The 24769-nt window shown below is 44.0% G+C and overlaps 2 protein-coding genes across 4 annotated transcripts in view; one reads left to right on the top strand and one right to left on the bottom strand.

The window, feature by feature from the left end:
* On the bottom strand, positions 1–11600 carry CUNH1orf131 (chromosome unknown C1orf131 homolog). The gene is made up of 8 exons (XM_051201785.1): positions 11539–11600; positions 11247–11494; positions 9413–9759; positions 2943–2999; positions 2228–2323; positions 2043–2129; positions 1241–1293; positions 1–469 (listed from the first exon to the last, which is right to left on the bottom strand). Exons 1-8 carry the CDS (start codon positions 11598–11600, stop codon positions 337–339), a joined length of 1083 nt encoding a protein of 360 aa, XP_051057742.1. The 3' UTR covers positions 1–336.
* The window catches only part of Gnpat (glyceronephosphate O-acyltransferase), a 26913-nt gene continuing 13550 nt past the window's right edge, over positions 11407–24769 (top strand). The window contains exons 1-4 of one of the 3 annotated variants that reach the window (XM_051201677.1): positions 11407–11673; positions 18792–18974; positions 21857–22033; positions 22806–22935. In XM_051201677.1, coding sequence (XP_051057634.1) covers positions 11599–11673; positions 18792–18974; positions 21857–22033; positions 22806–22935 — 565 coding nt within the window. In that variant the 5' untranslated portion in view covers positions 11407–11598. Of the gene's footprint in view, positions 11674–18791; positions 18975–21827; positions 22034–22805; positions 22936–24769 lie in introns of those variants that run through there. The other 2 variants (XM_051201676.1, XM_051201678.1) reach the window with 2 other exon arrangements.

Raw genomic sequence — 24769 nt, 5'->3', positions numbered from 1 at the left:
TAAAAGTCCAAAAGGCACTTTAATCTCAATCACAAACACTGACGAGACAGCAAAAATGTGAAAAAGTGGACTGCAACCAAGTTGCTGACACCGGGAACCAGAAACAGGAGTGGAGCCAGGGTCACCAACACTGCAGAGAGATCAACCTTTTCAGCACATGGGAGTGGAGCCTAGGCAGCCCCCGGCGTCCAGCAGGGTCACCATGCTGTTTATCAGTCTTGCTCCTCAAATGAAAAAAGGTCCCGTGAAACATGAAAGAGCAGTCTGCAGGGCTGGCAGGGTCTCGTGTCAGCACTGTCACTTGTCCCCACTCCTCTCTGGAGCTGACAGAGTACATCATTTAGCTACCCTGGAAGAATTTATTTTCTTGATATCTGTGGGGCTTAGAATCAACGTCCCATTTCTGAATTTTCCAACTTGTCCAACTCTTCCATTTGACAAAATGCTGGGAGCTGACTTCTTGGATCTCCTGTGTTGAGGGTAAGAAAAAGGTGCCGGGCAGTTAGAGCGAGCAGGATCACAACCTGCAGCCATCTCCTTGTGCAGGCCCTATCGCAGCTACACTGGTCTCTTGCTTCAGGAAGGCGTGGAACACTATTTCCAGGGTGGCCCTTCCCCCTGCTCAGTTCCTCACAGGCATCACCTCCTTGAAGTGACCTCTAGCTCACCCCCAGCAATGTTCTCTAAGCCCCACTATACATCATCAATTTATGTTTTCACAGTTGGATGCTTCCCTCACTGCCGTGCCCCTTCAGGGACAAGACTACCCTGGGGCGACTACACCTGGGCACCAACATTTACCTGGCACACAGTGAGCATTCAATTGACAAAGACACTGTTGTGAGGAAGGGCTAAGATGAAAAGTCCAGTGTGGAGGGTCCAGATGAGAGGGGAGTCCTCACTTAAAGCTAAGACCAGCACCAGGCCCCTTGCCTGCTATTTCCCCATGTCACATCAAGATGCTCCACTGTTGAGTGTGTGGCACATCAGGCCAGCTACGCCAACCCCAGCCTCTCATGAATCACTGGAGGTGTCTGGTCTCTGATAATAGAGACCAGAGAAGATGCTGCATTCAGTCTCATGCAGTTGGCTGATTTGGGGCAGTTTCCTAATCTACCCCCTGTTTAAGGCCCACACAGGTAACTGAGAGGGCTGGGGTGCTGTACACACTCAAGGCACCGTGAGGGAACCAGCTACAGGTTTGGCTAGTGACGACCCAGCATCTGTGGCCACCACTCACCTGTCGTCCTGCCCTTTTCTCTTCTTTTTCTTGAAAATGTCTGTGTCCCGAGCCTGAATTAACATTTAGGACAGTATGTCAGTAATGGATAGTGAATACCCAAAAACAGGACATAAAACGTTTTCCAGTGGGTATATTAAACACAATCCCAAAAGCTTTACCCTGAACTGTTACAGAATGTGACAGGTTATGGGAATCTGGTGGTGTATACCCCAGACTCTGTATTCAGAAGGCAGAGGCAGGAGAAATGACAATTCTAAGCCAGCTAGATACTGAGACCTTGTCACAAGAAAACAAGAGTTTGGTTGTAGTTTTCCTCACTGCCATGACCCCTGGAGGACAGGGTTCCCTTGGGACAACCAGAGCCAAGCACCAACACCTACTGGGCACGTGGTGGGCACTCAGCAGACAGACAATGTGGCAATGATAATGACCTTTTGCCTCAAAACCAGCCTTACCTCACCCTGGCCAGGCCAGATGCCTTAGCTGATGGAGCCCAGCTGAAACAACAGGGGTGTGTGTGTGTGTGTGTGTGTGTGTGTGTGTGTGTGTGTGTATGTGTGTAGTTTATTAGGCAATGCTGGTGTCTGATGTCCCAGCTGAAACAACAGGGGTGTGTGTGTGTGTGTGTGTGTGTGTGTGTGTGTGTGTGTGTGTGTATGTGTGTAGTTTATTAGGCAATCCTGGTGTCTGATGTCCTGACTGCTTGGCAAGCTATGAGTGCCAGCATGCCAGCCATGAGGCAGCCCCCTCCCCCCGCCCACCTGCTTAACAGAGTAAAGTGCAGACACATCACACCCACCACTCGCTTTTCTTCTTCCAGTGCTGCCTTTTTCTCCTTGATTTGTTCCTGTAAAACCTTATAATTCACGTAACTATTTTTGGGAGGCTGGAAGGAAAGGATAATGGCACATCATCAGTCTTTCTGGTACAAATAAAAGGGCAGTCCCTTGTCCCCATGCCTGGCCACAGTAGGCAAGCTCTCACCTTAGCCCCCAGCATGATAGCCCGCTCCCGTTCCAGGACTCTCTCTTTTCCTTTGCCATAGCCTGTGATCCCAAAGCGGTGTACTTCCAGACGAGCCTGTTGATGCACAACAGTCAGACCCAGCACTCGACAGCTCCCCTAGCAGCCTTTCAGCCCCGCTGCCCCACAGCCGTGGCACTGCAGTGTTGCCTTGGCTGAGGAAGCACCAGCAGGCTCTCGAACCACTGCTGTTTCCTCCTTGTTTAATCTCACAGCCGAATGGATTATCTCTGCATGAACTAGTTAGTGACAGTGCTGGGATTCAGGCAGCACTCAGTACTGTGACTGGATGCTCTCCACCAAGCCAGTGCCAGAGTGGCAGGCAGTTAGATGAAAGCACCTCTCAAACATGCTGTCCACATGCAGAAGCTGACCACAGTAGGTCAAACACTCTGAAGAGGTAGTCACCAGTACCTACTCTCTGGCATATTAGAAACCTGCTGCACTGTGGACATTTGTACCCGTCTTTCTGACTTGCCACCACATCACTGGCCACTGTGCTGTAACCCTGTGCTAGTCAGTAAGTGAGTCATGTGAACATCGTGAGACGAGGTTCACCATTTCCCTAGCCTTGAGACAAGACTCTCTGCAGGCTAGTGCTGCGTTAAAGCTGTCAGTTCATAATAAACAATGCGAACCTTAAAAAAGGAACCAAAAACTACTTCAAAATTCTTACCTTTTCTAGGTTAAATTCTTGAATACCCACATCTTTTTCAAGGACCTTTGTTTTATTCTGCAAAGAAAACAAATTCTTATTGGAAACTACCAATTAGCCAGGTACGGTAGCACACACCTGTAATCCAAGAAGAAAAGAGGCAGGGAAGTGGCTACAAATGTGAGGCCAGCCTGGGCTACATCATGAAACCTTGTCTCAAAACAAACAACCCAACAACTCTGTGTATATGTATATAAAATAAAAATTAAAAACAAAGCAAAACAACATCCCCAAAGCTCCCCCACCTGAAAATAACAGGTGTTGGTAAGGATGCTGAGAAACCCATATACACTGTAGGCAAAAATGCTAAAGGTGCAGCTGCTATGGACAATGTGAGGCATTTCCTAGGAACAGTAAAAACAGAGTGGGCACATAATCAAGTAGTTCTGCCCTGGCAGGGACTTCCAGAAATATCTGCACACCAAAGGCTAAGTGGGAGTGTTCACAACAGCTAAAATACAAGGGCAACTCCGATGTCTACCCACAGACGGCAGGTTAAGTGGTTTATGTTCAGCCTCTAAAAATGAGGTGTTTCTAGGTTGGGGATGAGTTCAGTTGCAGAGTGCTAATCTAGTACATGAGTTAACACCACAATAAAACAAACAAACAAACAAACAAACAAACAAACCAAAGAACAGAATTCTGATATATATCATGCCATAGATGAACAGGAGGGCACTGTGACATAAGCCAGTCATAGAAGGCAAGTAGTGACCCCCATCCCACAAGGGCATTGTCACTTAAGAAAGAGGAACAGAGGTGTTGGGCAGGAATGGGGACAGCTGCAGTTCTGCAGGAGGAAGACACTTGGAAGATGGCTAGTGGCGAGGGCTACTCACCAGTAATAAGTTATATACCAAACTCTGTTATATGTATTTCATCACAAAGAAATTGGAAAAGATGCCTTGAAGCCAGCCCACACATCCAAGTATCACTTCCACATGCTGCCAAAATCTTTACAAACACTTTTCAGAGAAGAGGTGGAGCATGCTGGGAACTGAACCTGGGTCCTCTGCAAGAGCAGTAAGTGACTACTCTTAACAGCTATGCATCTCTTCAACTCCAAGAGCATGTGCTTTAAGGACTCAAGGCTTTAAGGGAAGATGAATCAAAAAGCAAAGAAATACCTGTCTTTCATGGCCCAGACAGAAAATTCTGCTTGGCAAGGAGCTGGATAAAGTGCTGTCATTTAATCAGAGGTTTGAAATTGCTGTCTCTATGTTCTTTCTTTCCCAGCTCCCTTCCCATCTGCTAGAATGACAGTTCTCTGAGAAGCATCAGCTTCCTGGCTATGGTGAAGCTTTGGTTCCTAACTGCTGGTGATACTGCTGTTGCAAAGGCTTTTAAGATTGTGGCTTCTAAGTCATACCCCCTGGCTATGGTCTCAGGTCTACAGGACTCTCTACATGCTTGAAGACTATTGTCAAAGACAAAGACATTTGGCCAGCAACAGTCATCATCCATCTCTCAGGCCCCATCTGTCACAGCATCAAGAGTAGTAATTCCACACAACCTCTAAAAAAGATGTTGTGCCATATGGGGGCCAGTGGTGACAGCCAGAGTTGCTATCCTGCTTTCTCAAGGCCCAGTCCCTGCCCTGCATAGCAAGGATATCCAATTACAATGCAAATCTCATGTCCCCTGCTTTCTTCTCCATATAGGAGCTGGGCTCTGGGCTCAGTGAACCTGTCTGTGGGCTAGCTGACTTGCCAGAAAGCATTTTCTTCTGTGTTGCTTGCATTTAAAAAAGAAAAAATTGTCAGGTATAGTTTAATACATCTTTAATCCCAGGAAGACCTCTGTTAGTTCAAGGCCAACCTGGTTTAGATAGTGAGTTTTAGGATAATCAGAGATACATAGTGAGACCCTGTCTTGAAAAACATAAAACAAAACCCCACCCTTCCCAAAGAAAAAAAAATGCTATTAGTGGGCTAATGAGATGACACAGCTTTGGGTAAAGGCACTTTCCACAAAGCCTAATGACTCGAGTTTATTCCCTGGTCCAACATGGTAGGAGGGAATGAATCCTATAGGTTGTCTGTCCTCTGCCCTCCACACAGATGCCCCACACCACCCACCATCCTGTGAGCAAACAAATAAAATATAATAAAAAAATTTAGGTAGACAAACTTTTAAGATTTTAGTTAGAGTGGGTGGGTAAGTAAACACTTTTTCCCCCCCAAGTGAAGACAGTTTTAAAAATATTAAGGACTTACTCATATGGCCAGTGAGAAGTACCTTAACTAGATTACTCTCTTCCTAAAGCCTGGCCTCATGGGCGCTCAGAACGAAGAGGGTGAGCTGCATAAGCACTCTGTTGTCATAGCTATTTGGCAATGACCTGGGGAGGTCTGGTGATGCCTCTGGCTCCTCCTACTCGCCTTATCAAAGGCCACAGAGTCCAGGTAACCTGTATTCTATCACCCAAGCAGCAGCTAAGTACATAGACTGCAAGCCAGAGAGCCTGAGGTCAGAACCTGACTTGTGCTGCTTCAGATCCACAATCCTTTATCTGAATGGCCAGCCAATCAGGGCCAAGTTCTGCCTGCAATACCAAACACAGAGACACAGGACCTTCAGGTGGACTGGAACCCAGCAGCACATACCTCCACAACAGCCTGGGGCATATCTCAGAGGGAGAGGCTTGCCTTTGTGTGCAAGGCCCCTCCATTTCTATCCCTAGCACCAGTGAAGTAAACCACTCTGTAAAATTCACGTCAAACGGGAAACACAAGTGATTTTTGAGAAGTCTTATGATGTTTGTCTGCCAAATAAATTTGCATTAATCAAAGAACCAAACAGAATCCTGACAAGTTGTACTCATAAGCTCTGAACAGCACACATGGTACGCAGCACACTTCATTGCAGACCAGTGACATCACTTCCCGAGTACCAGGGTCAATGGGTGGGAAGGAGGGGAGCAATGGCAATTCCTACTGCAGAGTGTGGAGATGAGGACAAAGGGTCCCCTTCTTTTCCTGCTTTCTGCTCCCCCACCTCCCCATTCTGTAACTGGGTCTCTCTATGTAGCCCAGGCTGTCCTTGAATTTACAGGGATCTGCCTGAAGGAGGGACTGAAGGTGAGCACAACCATGCTCTGCTTCGCTCCCTGTTTGGTTAGGCCATTAAGGAGCCTCAGAGTCATAGAGTTGTGACAGGGGAGACTGAGCAGCTTGAGGGAAGTGAAGAGGACAACCCCACTGCCAATGCCCTAGGAGCCAAGTGCCACCTGAATGGCTTCAGGCTACCTGACACAAGGCTTAAAAGCCCAAGAATGTCCTTCCTCTTATGAAGTTGCACTCCCATTTTAAAAAACAGGTTCTTTTTGTTACTGTTTTTTGTTTTTTTGAGACAAGGTTTCTCTGTATTGCTTTGGAGCCTATCCTGGAAGCTATCTGTAGACCAGGCTGGCCTCGAATTCAGAGATTCGCCTGACTCTGCCTCCCAAGTGCTAGGATTAAAGGCATGTATCACCAACACCAGCTTAAAAAAACAGGTTCTTTCATTTGCTCCTCAAGCTCCAGTCTAGGCCACCCCATTTCAAACCCATCCAGGGTCACAGCTCACCACATACTTAACTGATTTTTGCTTTGCTTTGTTTTGATTGGAAGGATCTCCATCATGTAGTTCAGGCTGGCCTGGAATTCTTTTTCGTTTTGTTTGTAACCCTGGCTGGCTTGCCTTCATGTTAATTCTTTTGAATTCAGGGATTCTAAGACCTGGGAAAGGCTGGCTTCCCCAGCTTCTGTGCCTCATCTCATGCCACATTCCCCTCTGTCCTACTCCTGCTGGGCTCCCAGTTCTTCGAACCAGTCAGGCACCTTGCACTCACGGGGGTTGGCAAGGCTGTTTTTCCTGCTTATGTGGTTCTCTTCTTCCCCTCCAAGTACTATTTAATACTGAGCATTACCTGCTCAGGCAGGGCCTTACTCCCTGACTACTCTAACTAGAGTAGCCTCTGCCTATTCCTCTTAGCACCCTATTTGTTTCTGTGTTTGCAACTCTTTATGTTTATAACTTTATAACCACAGTAGACAGTACAGCAGTCACACATTCCAATGATGGTCTCTAAGGACAGCCAAGTAGCGAGTACACAGTGCATTATAGAAGAAAGAATCACTTATCTAAGTTTACTGTGAAAGAACTTCTGAAATGGTGCCATGCTCCCAGACAAGCCCATTAAGTCCGTGATGACGCAGGATACAGCTTCATTGTTGAATATATGGCTTGGGTCTAAGTTCTGGGGAAAAGGTCATTTTCATGGTTTAGATTTGGACTATTTCCAAAATTCACTACCACCTCTTCCTTTCTCAAGTTCTCCAATTCCATGAGTATCTAATGGAGTTTATCATCAGTCATTTTTTTCTGCCACCTGCCTTTGGAATGCCTTATGATGGTATCCCTGCTTTGAGAGAACAAGGCTCAACTTGACAGCTTAACAGCCTGCAGACATTCTATTACTGAGCAAGGAGGAAACTCAGTCTCACACAATGCCAACTCTTTTGCCCATTCTATTAATAGGAGCACTTTCCACTCTAAAAAAGAATGGCAAGAAGGAATGCAAAAACTGGGTCCTGGAACACTTGAGGCAGGGAGAAAGGGTACAGAGAGAGGTCATGTTAGTTTTGAAACCTGGTTAACACAAAATAATGCTTTCCTACCTTCCCGCACCATGGCACAACATAAAAGACATATTCTTGTAGGCTCTAAAGTAAAAGGAGATGGCCATTCCTTGGCCTATCTATGATGGTTCCAGTGCTAATAATTGAAGCATGAGTGGGAAGCTGAACTAGAATCCTAAAGAAAAAGCAGGTATGATTGCTTGCAGCCCACTATCCTAATAATCGGAGGAAGTGCTGTGAGCACTAGGTATGAAATGGCTTTTAAATTCAAAAGCACTAATGGATTTGCTTGTGTTTTGCAATCCTGGGTAAAAAACCTTGGACCTCCTGAATGTTAGGTAAGGGCTATATCACTGAACCTCTTAGTCCAAGGAATGCTGCTTAAAACAATAAGAATGTAGCAAAAATTGGCATTAACACACATACATATAGCCATAAAGAACAATGTTAAACTGTAGCTATCAAAAATATAATGGCCATGTCCTAAACTGAGAAACCTACCTCTGGGACCTTATCTAGAAAAATGATCTGAAGAATGCAATTAAGGCTCTCTAGAGTCGAGGAGCAGCCTGGATTCTGGGGATAGCCTAAACCAATGATAGGTACCCCGAGAGAGAGAGGTACAGGAACTATGGGCTTAAATCCATGGGGGTAAGAAGCATGAAAAGGCAAGTCAGAGATTATAATTATACCAACAAGAGCCATGGGGTGCAAGGAGCTACCCTGGCCAGAGGCCAGGAAGCCTTCTCTATTCCTAGAGTTCTCAGAGGGAACACGGCCCTGCCATACTTGGCTTTGGGCTACTGCCTCTACAAGACTAATACGTCTCTACTGCTTTGAGGTACAATGTGGTAATTTCTAATAGCTGCTTTAAGAAATGACAATCCCATTTTCTTTTTTTTTGATAGGTAAAGGTTTATGGGGCATGAGTAAGGCTAAAGAATAGGGTATATCTGGATTTTAGCAATGAATCTGGAAAAAAAATTAGTATATTCTTGTTGCAAGGAAATGGGGAGAAGACCAACTGAATTTGGGGTAACATTTACAGTTACCGGAAGGAGAGTACTCATAGGAAAATAAAATTACTTTTGCACTAGATTGTAAGTTCATGGAACAAGAACTGGTGTGCATTTTGGTCAGTGCTATGTCCTAGGATAGTGGCTGACACACAACAGGAATGGCAGAGAGAAAACTGGTTTTCTTCTAACCACTAACAACCAAAACGATTATTAAGTAGGAAAGATTAGCTAAGCAGGCCTGGGTTTATCAAGACCTGGAACCCTTTCTTTTGGAGAGATCAGGGTCTCACCATGTAACCCTAGGTGACCTAGAACTCACTATGTAGACCACACTGGCCCTGAATTCACAGAGACCCAAATGCTTCTTGAGCACTGGGATTAAAAGTGTTAAGCCACCATGCCTGGCCAATCCTGACACCCTTAAGACAGTCTTGGCTCCTTTATTTGTAGCTGGCTACTTCCCAAGCATTGAGCAATGAATACTCTGCTGACCACAGTGTTTCTGTACACCTGAAGCCTCAAGGCACTAATGTCCTAAGTTTACCTAGCATTCACATCAACGCCGAGATTTATCGTCAGTGCTCAGCTTGCTCTGGGCCACTGGGTTTGGGAACTCTGGTTGGTCAGTCGGTCAGCCAGCCAGCCCACAGATGGCTAAGAACCAAGTGCTGAGTCCTAAGAGTCATTTACCAAATGCTGGGGCCTGAAGGTAACCTTGGGGGTCCCAGTTACAGTCTATGGTCACCTAAAGCACCCTTACCACACAGGTACAGACCAGCTGATTCAATACCTTCGAGTGCTCATCCTGATCTGACTTTGGTTTTCTTTTTTTACTTCTGCTTTGAAACTCTACCACTTCTACTAGCTTGCTGTTGTTCTTCTGGGGAGAGTGCGATAGTGCAGAAGCAGCAGGGACTTCTGGTCCTGAAGTGGGTGCTGAGGGGACAGCAGGAGCAGAGTGTAGCTCTTCTTTGAGTTCCTTGAAAAAGCTGGAAGCATTCTTCTTCTGTCCTCTTACAAGGGGTCCAGGCAGGGAAAGTGGCTCTGCTGTCGCATGTGCTACCGTCTCCACATCTCTCTTTTTTTCTCTCTTCTTTCTAATCCTTTTAGGCTCTGTTTTACCTTTCTCGGTCTCTCCTGTTTGTTTCAACATAAAAAAAATTAAAAAGTATTTCAGTTAGTTAACACCGATACCAAGTGAATGTCACTGTGCATATGGTCCACACACTGGTACCCATTGGTACAAATAAAGAAACAAAGTGTTTGGGGCCAGAGTGCTTGCTGCCAGGCCTGATGACTTAAGGTTGATCGCCAGGACCAACATGGTGGAATCAAGAACTGATACCCATAAGTTGTTTCCTTGTTTCAACATGGTGGGGGCGACAACAAACACCTACACAATATTTCCTCCACACATAATAAGTCAATAAAACTTGGAAAAGTAAAAATGCAACTTTTAAAAAAAGAGAATCAAATTGTTTTTCTTCAAGTAAGGTGTTTTTGCACAATTTTTAGAAATCAAAATGCTGTCTTTCTTGCCTAGGCAGCTGGATATCTATCTCTGACCTGTATTAATACAATTGCTCTAGTCCTCGCACTTTCTCCTTAGTGGCATCGATGTCATATCGTAACTCCCAGTTCATCCACTGTATTAAAAACACTTGCCTCTACACTAGTATTTTTTTTTTTACCACATTGCAGGATTACAAGTGCGTGTCCCAGTCTTCCTATTTTCTTTCAGTTAGAAATTAAGTAAAAACACCTTTACTTCTTACTGAATTTCTCATCTTCTGTTTGTTTCCTCTGCTCAGACTCTCAACAGAGACCTGGAATTTGAGCCAGAATTCTAGGCCTCATTACTGACCTACAGTATGAGCATAACACCTTTCTAAACACCAGCTGAGTGTATCCTTGGAGACAATTTAACTCTGGCAGTATGCACACAAAAAAAGAGTCCAGTCATTGAGCAACTAACAATGAATTCCAGTATATGTGGAGACAAATTGCATTTAAAATATAAAAATTAGCCCTAAGACTTGTGAAAGTCAGAGGTCAAAGACACAGAGAAACTGCACAGGACAAGGCTAAAAACGTGATATGAGGCCCTAGGCCTAATATCCGAGCTCTGAAGGGCAACCTGTAACAAGCTCCATGAACCTCTGGTGCTTGTAACAAAGGGATCAATGTAGGGACATATAAGGGTTGTTCTGGTACGTTCTTCCACATTTTAAGTTTTTTTTTTTTTTTTTTTTAACCGTATAAGTGAGCTTAGATTTTGAGTAAGCGCTCTAAAACGTTAACAGTGTTTTTGCAACGTGTTTGGTTTCTAAAAGTCAGGAAATCTGTGTGAGCTCTTCAGCCTGTGTGATTGCTCTTTTTTGCCTAAGTATCAGACAGATGCCTGTGTTTAGTAATACGCTCTGATTTTTCTTTCCCGCACAGTGAGGAAGAGTCAAGATGTGGGTGAGAAGGTCTCCGAGAGGGGGACGCCGCAGGGGTAAGGCCAGCCGGCGTGGCGCCAGGAGATCGGGTGACCCGAGCAGCCTCCGGGTGGCCCGCGGTTCTGCGGAGTCTGGGATGCTTCCCGCTGTCCTCGGCAGCCTCCTCTCGAGAGCCACGCTCACCCAGGTCGTAGAGGGTCCTCAGCACAGCATCCAGGAGTGTCTCAGAGCCTTGAGGCTCGGTCGAATCCGAGTCTCGTTCTTCCGCCATGAGAATCTGCACGAATCTTCTAATTCTGCCCACAATCCATCGCTTTCGCTTCCGCTTCCGGCGCTCTGCGCGTGCTCCACCGGGCCCTGTGAGGCCTCCGTCCTGGCTAAGATGGTGGCGCTCGGGGTCCCGTGCGGTGGCCGTACTGAGTGCCACTGCCCTGGGCGGATTGGAGCCGCCCTGTTCGAAAGAACCGCCCCTAGCCGCTGCACCACAGCCGCGTAGCAGACGAGCCCAGGCCCCGCCCGGGACGGCAGCCGCGCCATGGACGTTCCTAGCTCCTCCAGCTCCCGCTTCTCGGTCGGCTCTGCCAGCCCCAGCACTCTGCTCCTCTACGCGGTAGGCGCCTGGGGACTGAGGCCCGGGGCTGTGTCTTGGGAAAGGACAGCCCAACCTGAACCCTGTCCCCCCAGCCCACGATCCTTGTCTTAGAGAGCTGATCCTGACGCCCCTCTGTGCAGGATTTGGGTACTTGGCTTGGTATCCACAGCAACCATGTGTCTGCGTCGCGGTAAACGTGTCTGCTTTTACAAGTTTCTGTCGATGGTGGCTCCTCTGTCCCTTTCCCCTATCAGGCCTGGAGCCTGGTACACCAGCACGAGGGGAGAATTAGAGGCTCCCCTGTCCACCGAGGGCGTGTCTGCAGAGTTCTGCCCCTTGAGAAACATGCGGGCTGACCTAGCAGGGGAAGATTTCCACTGGCTCCCGCCTTTTTTTTTTTTTTTTTTTTTTTTTTTTTTTAACCCCCTGATGTATTCTTGGGAGAAAAATATTCAGTTAGAATATGCGAGTAGAGTTCTTAACACTCTAATTGAGGAAGACTTGAAACTTCTGGAAATTACTGTCTGCTATTATTTTTTCACAAGTTTCTGGGTAGGACTCTTATTGCCATTGGCTTCACTCCAACTTGCCTCTACATCCCTCTTCCAGAATTACTTCTCTTCTGCTTTTAACTGATTTGGTTTCCAACAGACTGTTGGTCGCTTAACGATATTCATGAGTTTACAATATTCATTATCTAGGTGGAAGCTTTGTGCCTCTTCACACAAAGATTGTACAATCCTGGGGACAACTTATTTTTACTTTATGTGTACGAATGTTTATTTCCATGTATGTATGTGCATCATGTGTTGGTGTCTGGTGTATCAGAAGCCAGTTCTGGAAATCAAGTTAAAATTGTTGTGATCTGCCATATGAGTGCTGGAAAGGAATTGCTCTTAACCCTTTGAGCCATTTCTCCAGCCCTGGAGAAATTTATTTTTAATAGCTTATTTTTGAAACAATTTTCATGGTTTGTACTCTGATTTGGCACTAGCTACAAAGCCCCAGGCTGTCCTGGACATTGCAATCCTCATGTCCTAACCTCCAGAGAGGCAGGATTACAGGTCTACACCACCACTTTTGGCAAATAATGCTTTTTTAAAAGGATATTTCCATGGCATGGCAGTTAACACCAGTTTCTGATTTAAGTCCAGTGTAATGTTAGCTTGTGTAGAAATATCAAAAAAGAAAACACACACACACACACACACACACACACACACACACACACACACGAGCAAACCAAACAAACTTCTTGGTTTCTAAGAGAATATTGCTACCTTGAGAATAGGATATCTTTTGGAATGTGGGCAAACTTCAAACTTCTTTGACTATCTTAAGAAGTTTACATTTATGGTTGCTGTGAACTGCTGCCTTAAAGCTTGTGGCTGTAGCCTCTTTGCCATTGACTTCATCACACAATTCTTTGGTTGAAATACTTGACCATTGTTTTACAGTTTGTTGTTCTAAAGCAGGGGATTGTTGTGTAGATCCAACTCAAGAAACTCCTTAGCCTTTAAATGGGTTTGTGTGTGGGTTGGAATTTTCCTTGTGTGTGGTTAATAAAAAGAGTTAGTTTCTACTTCATCTGTTTTTTTTTTTTTAATCCTAAAATTTTTGTGAATTTCTACTTTTGAAACTGGACAGCACCATGACCCCCTTTGGCTCTTTGGTTTTTTGAGACAGGGTTTACTCTGTAGAAGTTTCATCTGCCTCTGGTGCCACCACTGCCTGGCTCAGTTGCCTCTAACAGTGGTTCTGGCTAATCTTTGTGACCACATACTTGATAGCCTACTTCAGACTGCCTAACTTCTACCACACTGTTAATTGTGCAATACTTTCTGTCTAATCTGTCGTTCTTTAGTGACATTAAGATATTGCTAATGATGGCAAACATTAGGAGTGCTTGCAGTCTCCCAGTTTTTATTCTCAGTGCCAAAGACTGCCTTGCCTTTAAGGACACAGGAAATGGTAAATGTAAACAGGTAGTACAATTAAGTGGAATAAATAAGGGCAGTGATTAAAGCGTGCATTGAATGTTGTTGGCATCAAGGGAAAAGACATCTGGTTCATTTGGTGACTTGAGAAGACGTCTAAGAAATGATACCAAAACTGAGTTTCTGTAGTATGAATGCTGGCAGGTGGGGACTGCTAAAGTAATAATGTAAGAAAATCACTGCCTTGCATGTGTGGGGAAACTGATTAAAGAATGATAAAGAAAAGATAAGACAGAATTAAGAACAGAAGCAAAAGGTGTTTCCTAAAAGAATTTGACATATCATGGGTATTCTGAGTATTTGTGGCTTTTATTGAGGATTAAATCTTCTCTTATGTGTTTATGCTGTAGAAAATAAGAAAATCATTAGACTTCTAGCGTGATTATTTTCATTAGTAATGCCTTTCCCTCTGAAGATGTAGGTAGGAAGAAACTCAGGGTGGGGAAGATGTGATTCATAAGCATGGAGATCAGTTAGGACAAATGGTTAATGCAGGCAAGGGGGTGAAGCCCAGTGAGGCTGGGAACCACAAAGTGTGATGGTTTTATGTGATACTTAGGGCAAGAGATCTTGGCCCTGGGAACCAGTTGTATTTAGGACCCAAGGAAAGTGGGGGCAGTCAGAAGTAGGCTATTGGATTCCTGTGATTTGGCAACTGGGCAGATGCTGATCTCTCAGTGATAGGAAATACAAGGGAGGAGCAGGTATAGTAAGGTAGCAGAGCAGTTTCGGTCTGGGAAGTAAGGTTGTTAGCTGTGGATTATCATGATCTGGACCAGATACATCCTACATGTTTGGGAGGCATCTAAGTAGAGTTAGGAATGTGGTACTCAAGCAAAAGAGGAGGGTGTGCCTGAGAATATGGAATTGGCAAGTGAGTGGCAGGTAGGATCTAGCTAAAGTTAAAGGCGTACTCTTTCCCTAAGACTTTTCATATGCATGCGCGCATGTGTGCGTGCCTGCGTGTGGCCCAAGTACACAATCCAGAACCCTGGTTGCTGATTAGAGTTCCAGTGAAGGGTCCAGATACTTAGGATATCCCACCTCAGACTGCACATGATCTTCCAGTTGCTCCTGCTATGATTTTCCAGTCTAATCCTGCTCATTGAACATCACCATCCTGACTTTGTATTTCTCAGGAAGTGTGCTGTCTCTTCAAAATGTTCATCGTTCTTTCTGTGTTTCAGAACTTGTATTGCTGACTCTTTTTAATATCAAAGACCCACTCAAACATTTCATGAACCACTCAGTATAAAGTACATCCTCATTAAACACCTGCTTTATCTTCTTGAGTTTATTTAGTGGTGGCTTGAGGCAGTCCTTGTATTGGCTGGCCAGAGCTGATTGTTAAATATTCATGGCATTTGTAAACCCATTGCTAAAACATAGCTATTAATGAAAACTGAAAGTTAAAGTCACTTAAATTTATACTTAAATACATGTTATACAAAATAAAGATAAAGGATCACCAAACAGCATTTCCCAGTTATTTACTGAACATTACTGTGATCTCTGTTTGGAAGTTGGCCTCCTAGGGGAAGGTGGGTGGCACATACTCCTGTACCATCTCATGCTGCTGTGCATTTTGGCCAGTGCTGGTGAGGTCATTCTGGTGTGAGCTGACCTTTGTGGGAGTACATGTGCCACAGAATGCCAAAGCCTGGGCTCCTCTGCAGGTCACTGACCAGCATACTGCCTGCCAGTGGAGTTCACACAGTGACTTTGATTTTGACCTTCTTTGCTGAAGGACATGTTTCTCTCTGGGTAGTGTCTGCTTGCCCTGTTACTGTTGTATTCCCAGTCTATAGCAAGGAACCTGGTGCACAGATAGTTCTCAGGGGCCACTTGCTGAAGGAAAGCAGTAGAGAGGGAGGCTGTGGGAGGGCCCAAGGTACAATCTAAGGTGGGGGATGTGTGTCATCCAACTTCCTACTGGACTGTGTTCTTGGGATTAACCATTCAAATACGTTTACTTGCTGGCAGTAAGTACTGCTCCTGCATGCTGCAATCCTTTGCACAGGAGGGGCAGGCTGGTGGGGGGGATCATGTTAACCTGGGTTCCTAAAAAGCTGTGGGTTTGGCTGTACAGGAACTAGAGAAATAAGGTGATGGGGGTAGATGGGTGGGAGGGTCACTAAACCTACTTGTCAAGCTTTCTCAAAATATATATGCCTGGCCCTCTTGCCTTTGGGCTCTTAGTTGTCCTGGACCACACTCTCAATGCATTCCTGCTGATAATGGTGCTGTCCTGTTTTCACTCCTAAGGCTACTAATGCTAAGATCTCAATTGCCCTTACATTATATAATAGTAGTTTGTTGAGTCCAAATTTGAGCTAACTGTTACTTTACTAATAAGAACTGTAAAGTTTAAGAAGGCTTTCTAGTCTTATGAGCAAAAGCTATGATATTAGGATGGCTACAATTAGCAAAATGGCCAGATGCTAATAATTGTTAGCATATGTAAATATACAGGTATAGTGTGTGAGCACACATGTATTAGATGTGAATAGCAAGCAGAGAGGTCCTGAACAAGGTGTGAGTGATTCTATGGGGAGCTCCTGAGAGCCTTCTCAAAGGAATGACACTGCAGCGATACAGCAAAGCAGCAGGACCACCCAGACAGATGCCTACATGCTTAGAAGGATGCCACCAAGTCCTCTTGTGGCAGCACAGCACACTAACCTGGGAGTAAACAGTGAGTGAACTGTGTCTGAGACAGGAGGTCAAACATAACATATCTTACTAGACTCTGGAAGTGCCTGGCCTTATTCTAAGCAGGTGGAACTCATTTAAGTATTTTAAAAAGTGAAGAATAACCTGTGTTTTGAAAAGCATATAATTGGCTAGCAGAAGAGTTGACTCGGGACACGTTTAATCAAAGAGGATACCGAGAGTATGAGTGCAGGCTGCCGGGTAGCCTAGCTGAGGGTAGGGCCTGTGAGTGTCAAGTAGATGCTGTACATTCTCAAAGGCCACAGTAATAGGATTGGGTGGAATGATGCCCAAAGGTGTAGCAGTTATTAGTTAAGATTTCAGTTAAGAAAATCATGTAGAACCAAGCCAAAAAGTGGGTAGGTTTTGGAGCAGTGTTGGGGATTCAGAATATGAGATGGGAGAAGAGAATCAGGTGTAAGATGTGGAAGCACATGTGTTTAGGGTTTTAGACTTGCTGCAGGGCCAGTGGTAGAGCATTTGCCTGGTGTGAATGCCAAAACCGTAGCTTCCATCTATAGCCTTCCACCCTCCACAAATAAGATGAAAGAAGGGGAAACAAAGCAACAACAAAAATTCAGTGGAATAGGTGAGTGTGCCGAGCGGTCGTGGAAGGCAAGAGACAGGGCTGGAGGAGGTGAGCTATTGAACCTGTGAGAAAGAAAAGAGTATTTTTGTAGTTTTGGGGGGGGGGACTCCCCCAGGTTCAAAGTCACTGAATTGAAGAAAGGAGGTAGACGTTTCTGCTGTTGATGAGAGAGCACTGAATTAAATACCAAAGTGGGGAAGTTTCACTGGAGGTAGGGAAAGAAGACTAGGAGATGCTGGCCCAGCCAAAGCAAGAGTATCCATTGAAAGTGCTGTGTGGTTGTGGTTAAGAACAGTTGTACCTTTTCATATAATCTCAAGGAGCGAAATACAATTGAATGTGCCACATTAAAATTGATAACATTAAAATAGAGGAAAACAAAAATAATGAAAGAAATTTAAATGACAAGGAGGGGTGTTTATGACATGAAAAATATTTAGTTGACAGTCTGTGCATGTCTAATGGGAGAGACATGTCCCTGTGCTTAGAGTAGTCTCTATGTTTGTTAGGGGATTACCCACAAAGTTAGATTTTTGTTTGTTTGTTTATGCTTTCCCTGAACTTTCTGGATTTTTAAGTTAGCACAAATCATTTGGTAATTATGTAACAACTAAGATGTTTTAAAACATATTTACTATAGGAAAATACAGATAAAGAGGGAAAATAAATTATATTTGGTATGGCCCCTGTTTTGAATAAGACGCACACATATTTCTGTAGGTGTAAATAATTAAAATAATAAGGAAACTCCTAGGCTATAGTGCTATGAGTGCTTGATGTTGCCATAAATAAGCATGGCAGTCAGTGTAAGGAGCTACAGATGCCATCAAATTATGTCTCTGGCGTTTGGAAGCTGAGGGCCTCCCAGGAAGCAGGTGACCCTAAGCCATGGGTTTCCTATGGACTGGTGAAGACAGCTGCTCAGAGGTTGTAGTAGAGATTGTTCTTCAGAGTGCCAAGCTCTCAGAATAGAGCTGGCATTTAGGAGCTGACAACTTTCAGTGTGATCATTATCATTAACATTACTAATTACTTGGTCAGGAAAGCACTGTTCTAGAAGCACCCTTAAACTCTGAAGCCGTGCAAGCGCTTGGTGGATGGAAACAAGCCGGGCCCACAAGAACTGAGTGCAGGTGATGAGGCAGAACAGACTACTTGTTTTATTTGACATAGTTTTGTTTTGAGACAGTCTCACATAAGCTAGGCTGGCTTTGAAGCCTGATGATTTTTCCCCACCTCTGAAAGGCAAGGACTATATAGGCTTATTTATACCACTATACCTAACTTTGTTTGTGGCTTATTTTTTAATTTATTTTTTTAAAGCTAAATAGAGGCAGACAAAGCAAGTTTGTCACTATGGTACTGAGTTTACAAAGATAGCCATCAGAAATATGCTAGTCAATAGGCCAGGGCCTCTGCTCTGTGGTGGAGTGCTTGTAAAGCATGTAAAAGGCCTTAGATTTAGTTCTTGGTTCAACAAAACAAAAGAAAACCTATAATCCCCAGCTCTATTCTGAGAGGTGGGAAGTGAGATGAAGAGTTCAAGGTTGTTTTTGGCTACTTGTAGAGTTTGAGACCAGCTGGAGCTACATAAAACCCTGCCTAATATTAATAAATAGTAATAATTTGGGGATACATAAAGTATCTAATAGCAATAGTTGAGTATAAACTTGTTGATCCTAGTGACGACACTTCTTTTTCTCTGTTTAGGAATCTACTGTTAGAATACTCTTGCTCAAGTGACATGCAGTAACCATTTGGGCAGAGGAAAGGAAACCTTAGTAATTTATCCTTTCCCAGTGGGATCTCCTCACTGTCTTTCACTTCCTTCTTCACAGAAAGAGCTCAAAAAGCGGGATGAGTTTGAAGATGTCTTAGAGGAGAGGAGGCATGTCAGCGACTTGAAGTTTGCCATGAAGTGCTACACACCCACCTTGTATAGGGGCGTCACTCCCTGCAAGCCAAGTGATATCAAGTCCATTGTTCTCAATTCTGAAGAGATTCACTATGTCATTAAGCAGGTAAGTACATCATTCTTCAGTCACAGCCAGCCTCCTCCACTGAAAACAGGCCCTTCTCTTGTTTCCATGAATTTATTTTATCATCTCAAATGTACTTTTAGGTTTACCTACATGACACTCAAATGTATGCTGTCTTTTTGTTAAGACTGGAAGGCCAGCCTGAGAACTAACATGATGCCAGTGGCATAGTAAAATAGAGACACAACTTGCAAGTGAAGAACCCACAATTGGAGGGTGCTGGTTAGATATGAGCAGAGCTAATTTGGTATAGGGAGTGAGGAAGGTTTTGTTTCTGACACTATCTGACAGAAACTCCAGGTCTTGCTAGTGAAGGGGGTGAAGACAGTTCTCAGCTGAACATTTCACATCAGATCTCCACATTAAAAAATCATGAGACGCTCTGACGAGTCTTGGGCCTCGTCTCACTGTGTCAGTCGCATCATTCATTATATTGGGTCCTGATGCTGTAGTAGTAGCTTCCCAAGAAGCCCACACTTTGGGAGCCATGGTTTGTTTTCAGAACAGAAGGTCAAAGAGAAGGTTCACATAGAATACTGAAAGTGGTTCAGTCTAACCCACGGAAGACAGAAAGGGTAATAACATAGAGTGAGCTCCAGGGGTGAGCAGGGTTCAGCGGGGGCTTGGAAGCCCCATGGAAGTACTGGGCTTTGCCCTCAGGTGCTCAGGTGGAGTGTGCCAGGCAGATGGGGTACAGGAGCACTGTTCGAGTTTTAACTTTAGATGTGGACTTCGACCCATCCCCTTAATCCCTGTGCTTTGCTTGGCTGCTCATATCATGGAGATGCTATCAGTTCTCTGTGGTTAGGATTATTTCTTGACGGAAGACAAGTTTCCTTTCCAGTTAACACTCATGGACATTACTATAGTACCCAAGGCATTTTTCAGTAAGTTAACTCCAGTAAGGAATGACTGGGTTGGGATGGGCTGGCTTCTCAGATTCATATTATCATGTTGAAGCATCATGGCGTCCTTACATGAAACTAGGGAGCATAGTCTGCATGTGCCTAGGCCAGGTAGTGTACATATATGGTAGAGCCTATTGCTTCTTGATCCAAGTTGAACAAAACATAAGATTAAATCAGCAAGAAAATGATTCTGTCTGTCCTGATTAAATATTTGATGCCTGATGGTGTCCTTGGGGAAGTAGCATACTGATTGTTTTGTTTTGATTTGGTTTCTTTGTCATGCTAGGAATGGAACCCAGGGCTCCTCACATGGTAGGCAAATGCCTTACAACTGAGCTTCATTTCCAGCCCCAAGTATATGATTTTTTTTTTTTTTTTCCATTTGCATGGGAAGAGGCAGAGTCTCATGTAGCTCAGATTTCTCTTTAGTCCTAGTTTCTACCTCCTCATTGGTGAAATTACAGGTGTGCATCACCAGCCTGACTTCGAGTATCTTTTTCCTCCATATATAGGTAGGTGTGTGCTTGAATAATAAATAGTATATACTATATAGTAACTACATATGCCAATGCCAATAGCATGGTTGTTTATCATTATGAAGCATTGCATGCTAGGCATAATTATTGGGGTTCTGGGTTTTATAGGCTAATGGTTCTGTGGGTTGCTACACACTTGAGTAATGTTGGCTATGACTCCATGACAACTGTGGTGGTGTTGGGTGATAGGAAGTTTTCAGTGCCCTTGTATTCTTACAGAATCGGTATCATAGATGTATGTGGTTAGCCATTGATCAAAGCTTTATTCAGTATGTGACAACTGACTTCTATAATCTGGAGCCAAAGCTCCATAAGTCAGGTACTTTTGTCCTTCTCTTTGTGACCATAGTCCCAGTGCTTCTTGTGTGGTGGACATTGAGTAAGCAGAGATGGATGCAGCAAGGCTGGGGCATAACCCAACTCTCCTCAGCTCTTGCTCATTCTCTTCTCTCTATACCCCATCTTCTTCCCTTTCCGGATTTAAAACTCCACAAGTAATCCCCCCACTTTTTGTTGTTGTTTTTCACTTGATTGGTTTTGCTTATGAGCCAGTTTCTCAGACCTGCCTAGAACTCATTTTGTAGCTCAGGTTGGTCAAGCTCTGGGTCCTTCTGCTTTCCAACTCCTAACTGTAGGGATTTCAGACTTGAATGACCATGTCTGGCCCAGGAAAGCATTTGTTTTTGGTTTTTGTTTGTGTTTTTTCGTTTTGTATTGGTTTCTTGCTTGAACTCCGTATTGTCATCCACACTTTTCAGTTACTCTGGCTTTTTCTTTTCTTCCCTGCCTCTTGCTTATTTATTCCTTAGGTGACTAGGATTAATGTAAGCTCTTAGTTTGCTGAGTCACTGTTTGAGGTAACCTATTGAGTACAGTGAAGACCTACTGTAAGAAGTGACAGTTATCCAGCCCCTCCTTGGGCTGTTGCACTGAGAACAGATAAGGAGTAGATAAAGGATGTGGCAACACTGAACTCTGTGTGTGTGTGTGTGTGTGTGTGTGAGAGAGAGAGAGAGAGAGAGAGAGAGTACAGGCCAGAGGAGGTCAACTTTGGTTGCCATTTCTCAGGAGCCACATGGATTCTTTTTTAATTTCTAGTCTTTAAACCTGCTTAAATTGAACTACTTTTCACTGAACATAGTTGTATACTCTCACAGTCCTGGCAGTCAGTAAGCAGAGGTGGGAGGATGGTGGATTCAAGGCCAGCCTGTGCTCCATAGAGAAACTTTGCCTAAAGCAGGAAAAAGAATGACTTAACATCATTTACTGGTAGTGAGTTGGGTCAGATCTAGTCAAGAAGAGTGTGCACTGTCTTAGAGTCACATCATAGGGCAAGTTTGGAACTAATCACATTGGTTTGAGTGAAAGGAGCTCTGGTTTCTGTTTTTCAGAATTCATCCCTGCTCTGCCTTCCTTTCAGCTTTCCATGGAGTCCCTTACTTCTGTTGATACACTCAGAGAGGAAGCCAGTTCGATCTTGGAGGAAATGAGCCACAAACTGCGTGTGGGAGCCATTCGATTCTTTGCCTTTGTTCTGAGCAAAATTTTTAAACAGATTTTCTCAAAGGTGTGTGTGAATGAAGAAGGCATTCAAAAGGTGAGGATTGCTGGTATAGACAGTCTTGTCCTTATCCTGTAGGTTAGTTGATTCTGAGTCATCCCACTTGGACTGAATGGTGAGGGCGGGTTGTCAGGCATCCACTGTGGGCCCAGGGGACATGCAATCTGTAGCTTGTCCTTGCTTTTAATGTCACACTTACAAACTTCCAACTTAGTCAAGTAAGACTTCTAGACCACTTGTGAGTCGAGTAAGACTTCTAGATCACTTGTGTATCACATGTTCACAGGTCACAAAAGTAATAGAAGGAATTTTTGTCTATGTATACAGATTCCTTTCCAGCATTTCCATTATCATCTCCTACTATGCTGGTGCGATTTCCTATAAACACACATTTTCTTAGGGTGTGGTTGTTAAGGTTAGTTAACTTGGTTGTAACACATGTGGTACAGACCTTACTGGCAGCTCATCATTTGTCCTGGTTACATTCTGTATTGCTGTATTGCGTCCCTGTTTCCTTAGATGTCTTTATTTATTTAACATATCTATTGATAGGATCTGTAGCTCATATTGGCCTTGAACTCCTCATGTAGCCAAGGATGACCTTGAATTTCTTATCCTTCCACCTTCATCTCCCAAATGTTCCCAATGCCAAGATAATAGGCATGTGCTACCTTAGTCTCTCAGGTTCTAGGATTGCAGATGTGAGCTACACTGCTCAGCTGTGATTTACCTTTCTGTTTTCTGATTTAAGCTATGATTTTAATGACATGACAACTGAAATTCTTGAAAATCTGACTTTTTTTTCAAGCTACAACAAGCTGTCCAGGAGCACCCTGTAGTTCTGCTGCCCAGTCATCGGAGCTACATTGACTTCCTCATGCTTTCTTTTGTTCTGTACAACTATGATCTACCTGTGCCAGTTATTGCAGCAGGAATGGGTGAGTGCATAGTCTTCATCCATGGTTTTAAACTTATAGACTTACCATTCACTAGAATGATAATAAGAATACTAAAGAATTTAAAGGGTACCAACAGCAATTTTTCTGAGTCCCTGTCTCCCATGATGTGGTGGTCCAATTTTGGACCCTGTGTTGTGAAATCCCATTACTGAGCAGACATGGAGAGTCATCTATGCACATGGGATTCTTTGGATTAGGTTTGAAAAGGAGGCTATCTCACCTTATTATCGTGGTTTAATAAGGATCAGGATAAACAAATAGGCCGAATAGATGTTTATTCAGGAATAACTTACAACATAGACAGATGAACACCAGCAGGTTCCACCGGATGCTCTCCTGTCCGCGTCTAGCCAGTCAGTGCCACATATACGGACCAAATGAATATCTCACTACACCTTGTCATATTTCCTGCTTTTTAAATTTGATAACATATGATCATTGTAGATCACAAATAGATATGGCTTTTAAAACATATCCTCATTTTTGGTAAAATATATATAATGAAGTCTTGACTTGTTTAAGTGTGCAATTTTAAAGGTACTGAGTGCATTCATATTATTGCAGCTCTGTCAGCCCTAGGACCCTTCGCATCTTGCAAAACTGACACTTATTAACCAGTGACTGTGCTGTGCTTTTCTCCTTCCAGAGGCCATACCCTTCTGTGACTGACTGATTTCATTTAACTTGATGATATCAGTGTTGTAGCTTGTGTCTGAATTCCCCTCCCTTTTAAGTCCATTGTATGGATGTACCACATTAATTTTGTCCTTTAGCCTGTCTGTGAACACTTTATTTGTTTTTGTCATTTGGCTATTTCAGTTAACACTGTGTCTTACTTAGAGTTACTATTGCTGTGATGAAACAAAAGCAAGTTGGGGAGGAAAGGGTTCATAGCTTCATATAACATATCAGAAGCTGTGAGGGAAGGAACTCAAACAGGGCAGGGACCTGGAGATAGGAGCTGATGCAGAGGCCATGGAGGAATGCTGCTTACTGGCTTGCTTCCTTGGCTTTGTTCAGCCTGCTTTCTTATAGAACCCAGAACCACCAACCCAGGAATGGCATCATCCACATTAATAACTGAATAAGAAAATGACTTACAGCTGGATCCTATGGAGGAATCTTCTCAATTGAGGTTCCTTCCTTTCAGATGACTTTAGCTTGTGTCTAGTTGACGCCAGAACACACTGTTATGAATGTGGGATTTAAAAGTATTTACTTATTTTGGTTTTGGGAATAGAATCCAAGGCCTCAGGCATGCTAAGCAAGCCCCTTACTCTGAATACTGTTTCTGCAACTTCCCTGAGCATGAGAATACATATATTAATTAGGGTTTCTAAGTTATGATAAACACCATGATCATAAACAGCTTGGGGAGGTAAAGGTTTATTCTGCTTACATACTTCCACCACTGTGCGAAGTGATAGACACACACCCGCAAAGATGGTTACTACTGAAGAAACAAGGAAATCAGGACAGAAACTAAAACAGGGCAGGGACCTAGAGGTAGGAGCTTATGCATGCACCATGGAGGGGTGCTGCTTACTGTCTTGCTCTCCATGGTTTGCTCAGTCTGTCTTCTCAGGGGTGGCACTGTCCACAATGTGTTGGGCCCTCCCACATCAATCATTAGTAAAGAAAATGGTCTACAGACTTGCCCATAACAATCTGATGGAAGCAGTTTCTCAATTCAAGTTCCTCTTCCCAGAAAACTCTAGCTTGTGTCAAGTTGACAGAACACAGCTGAACAGTACACATACCTGATCCCTCAATAAATATGTCACTGGGTCACATGGAAATTTTTTGAGGCCCA

Source organism: Phodopus roborovskii, unplaced genomic scaffold, assembly GCF_943737965.1.
Source record: "Phodopus roborovskii unplaced genomic scaffold, PHOROB, whole genome shotgun sequence".
NCBI classification, from domain to species: domain Eukaryota; kingdom Metazoa; phylum Chordata; class Mammalia; order Rodentia; family Cricetidae; genus Phodopus; species Phodopus roborovskii.
This window is presented reverse-complemented; position numbering and strand designations above follow the sequence as displayed.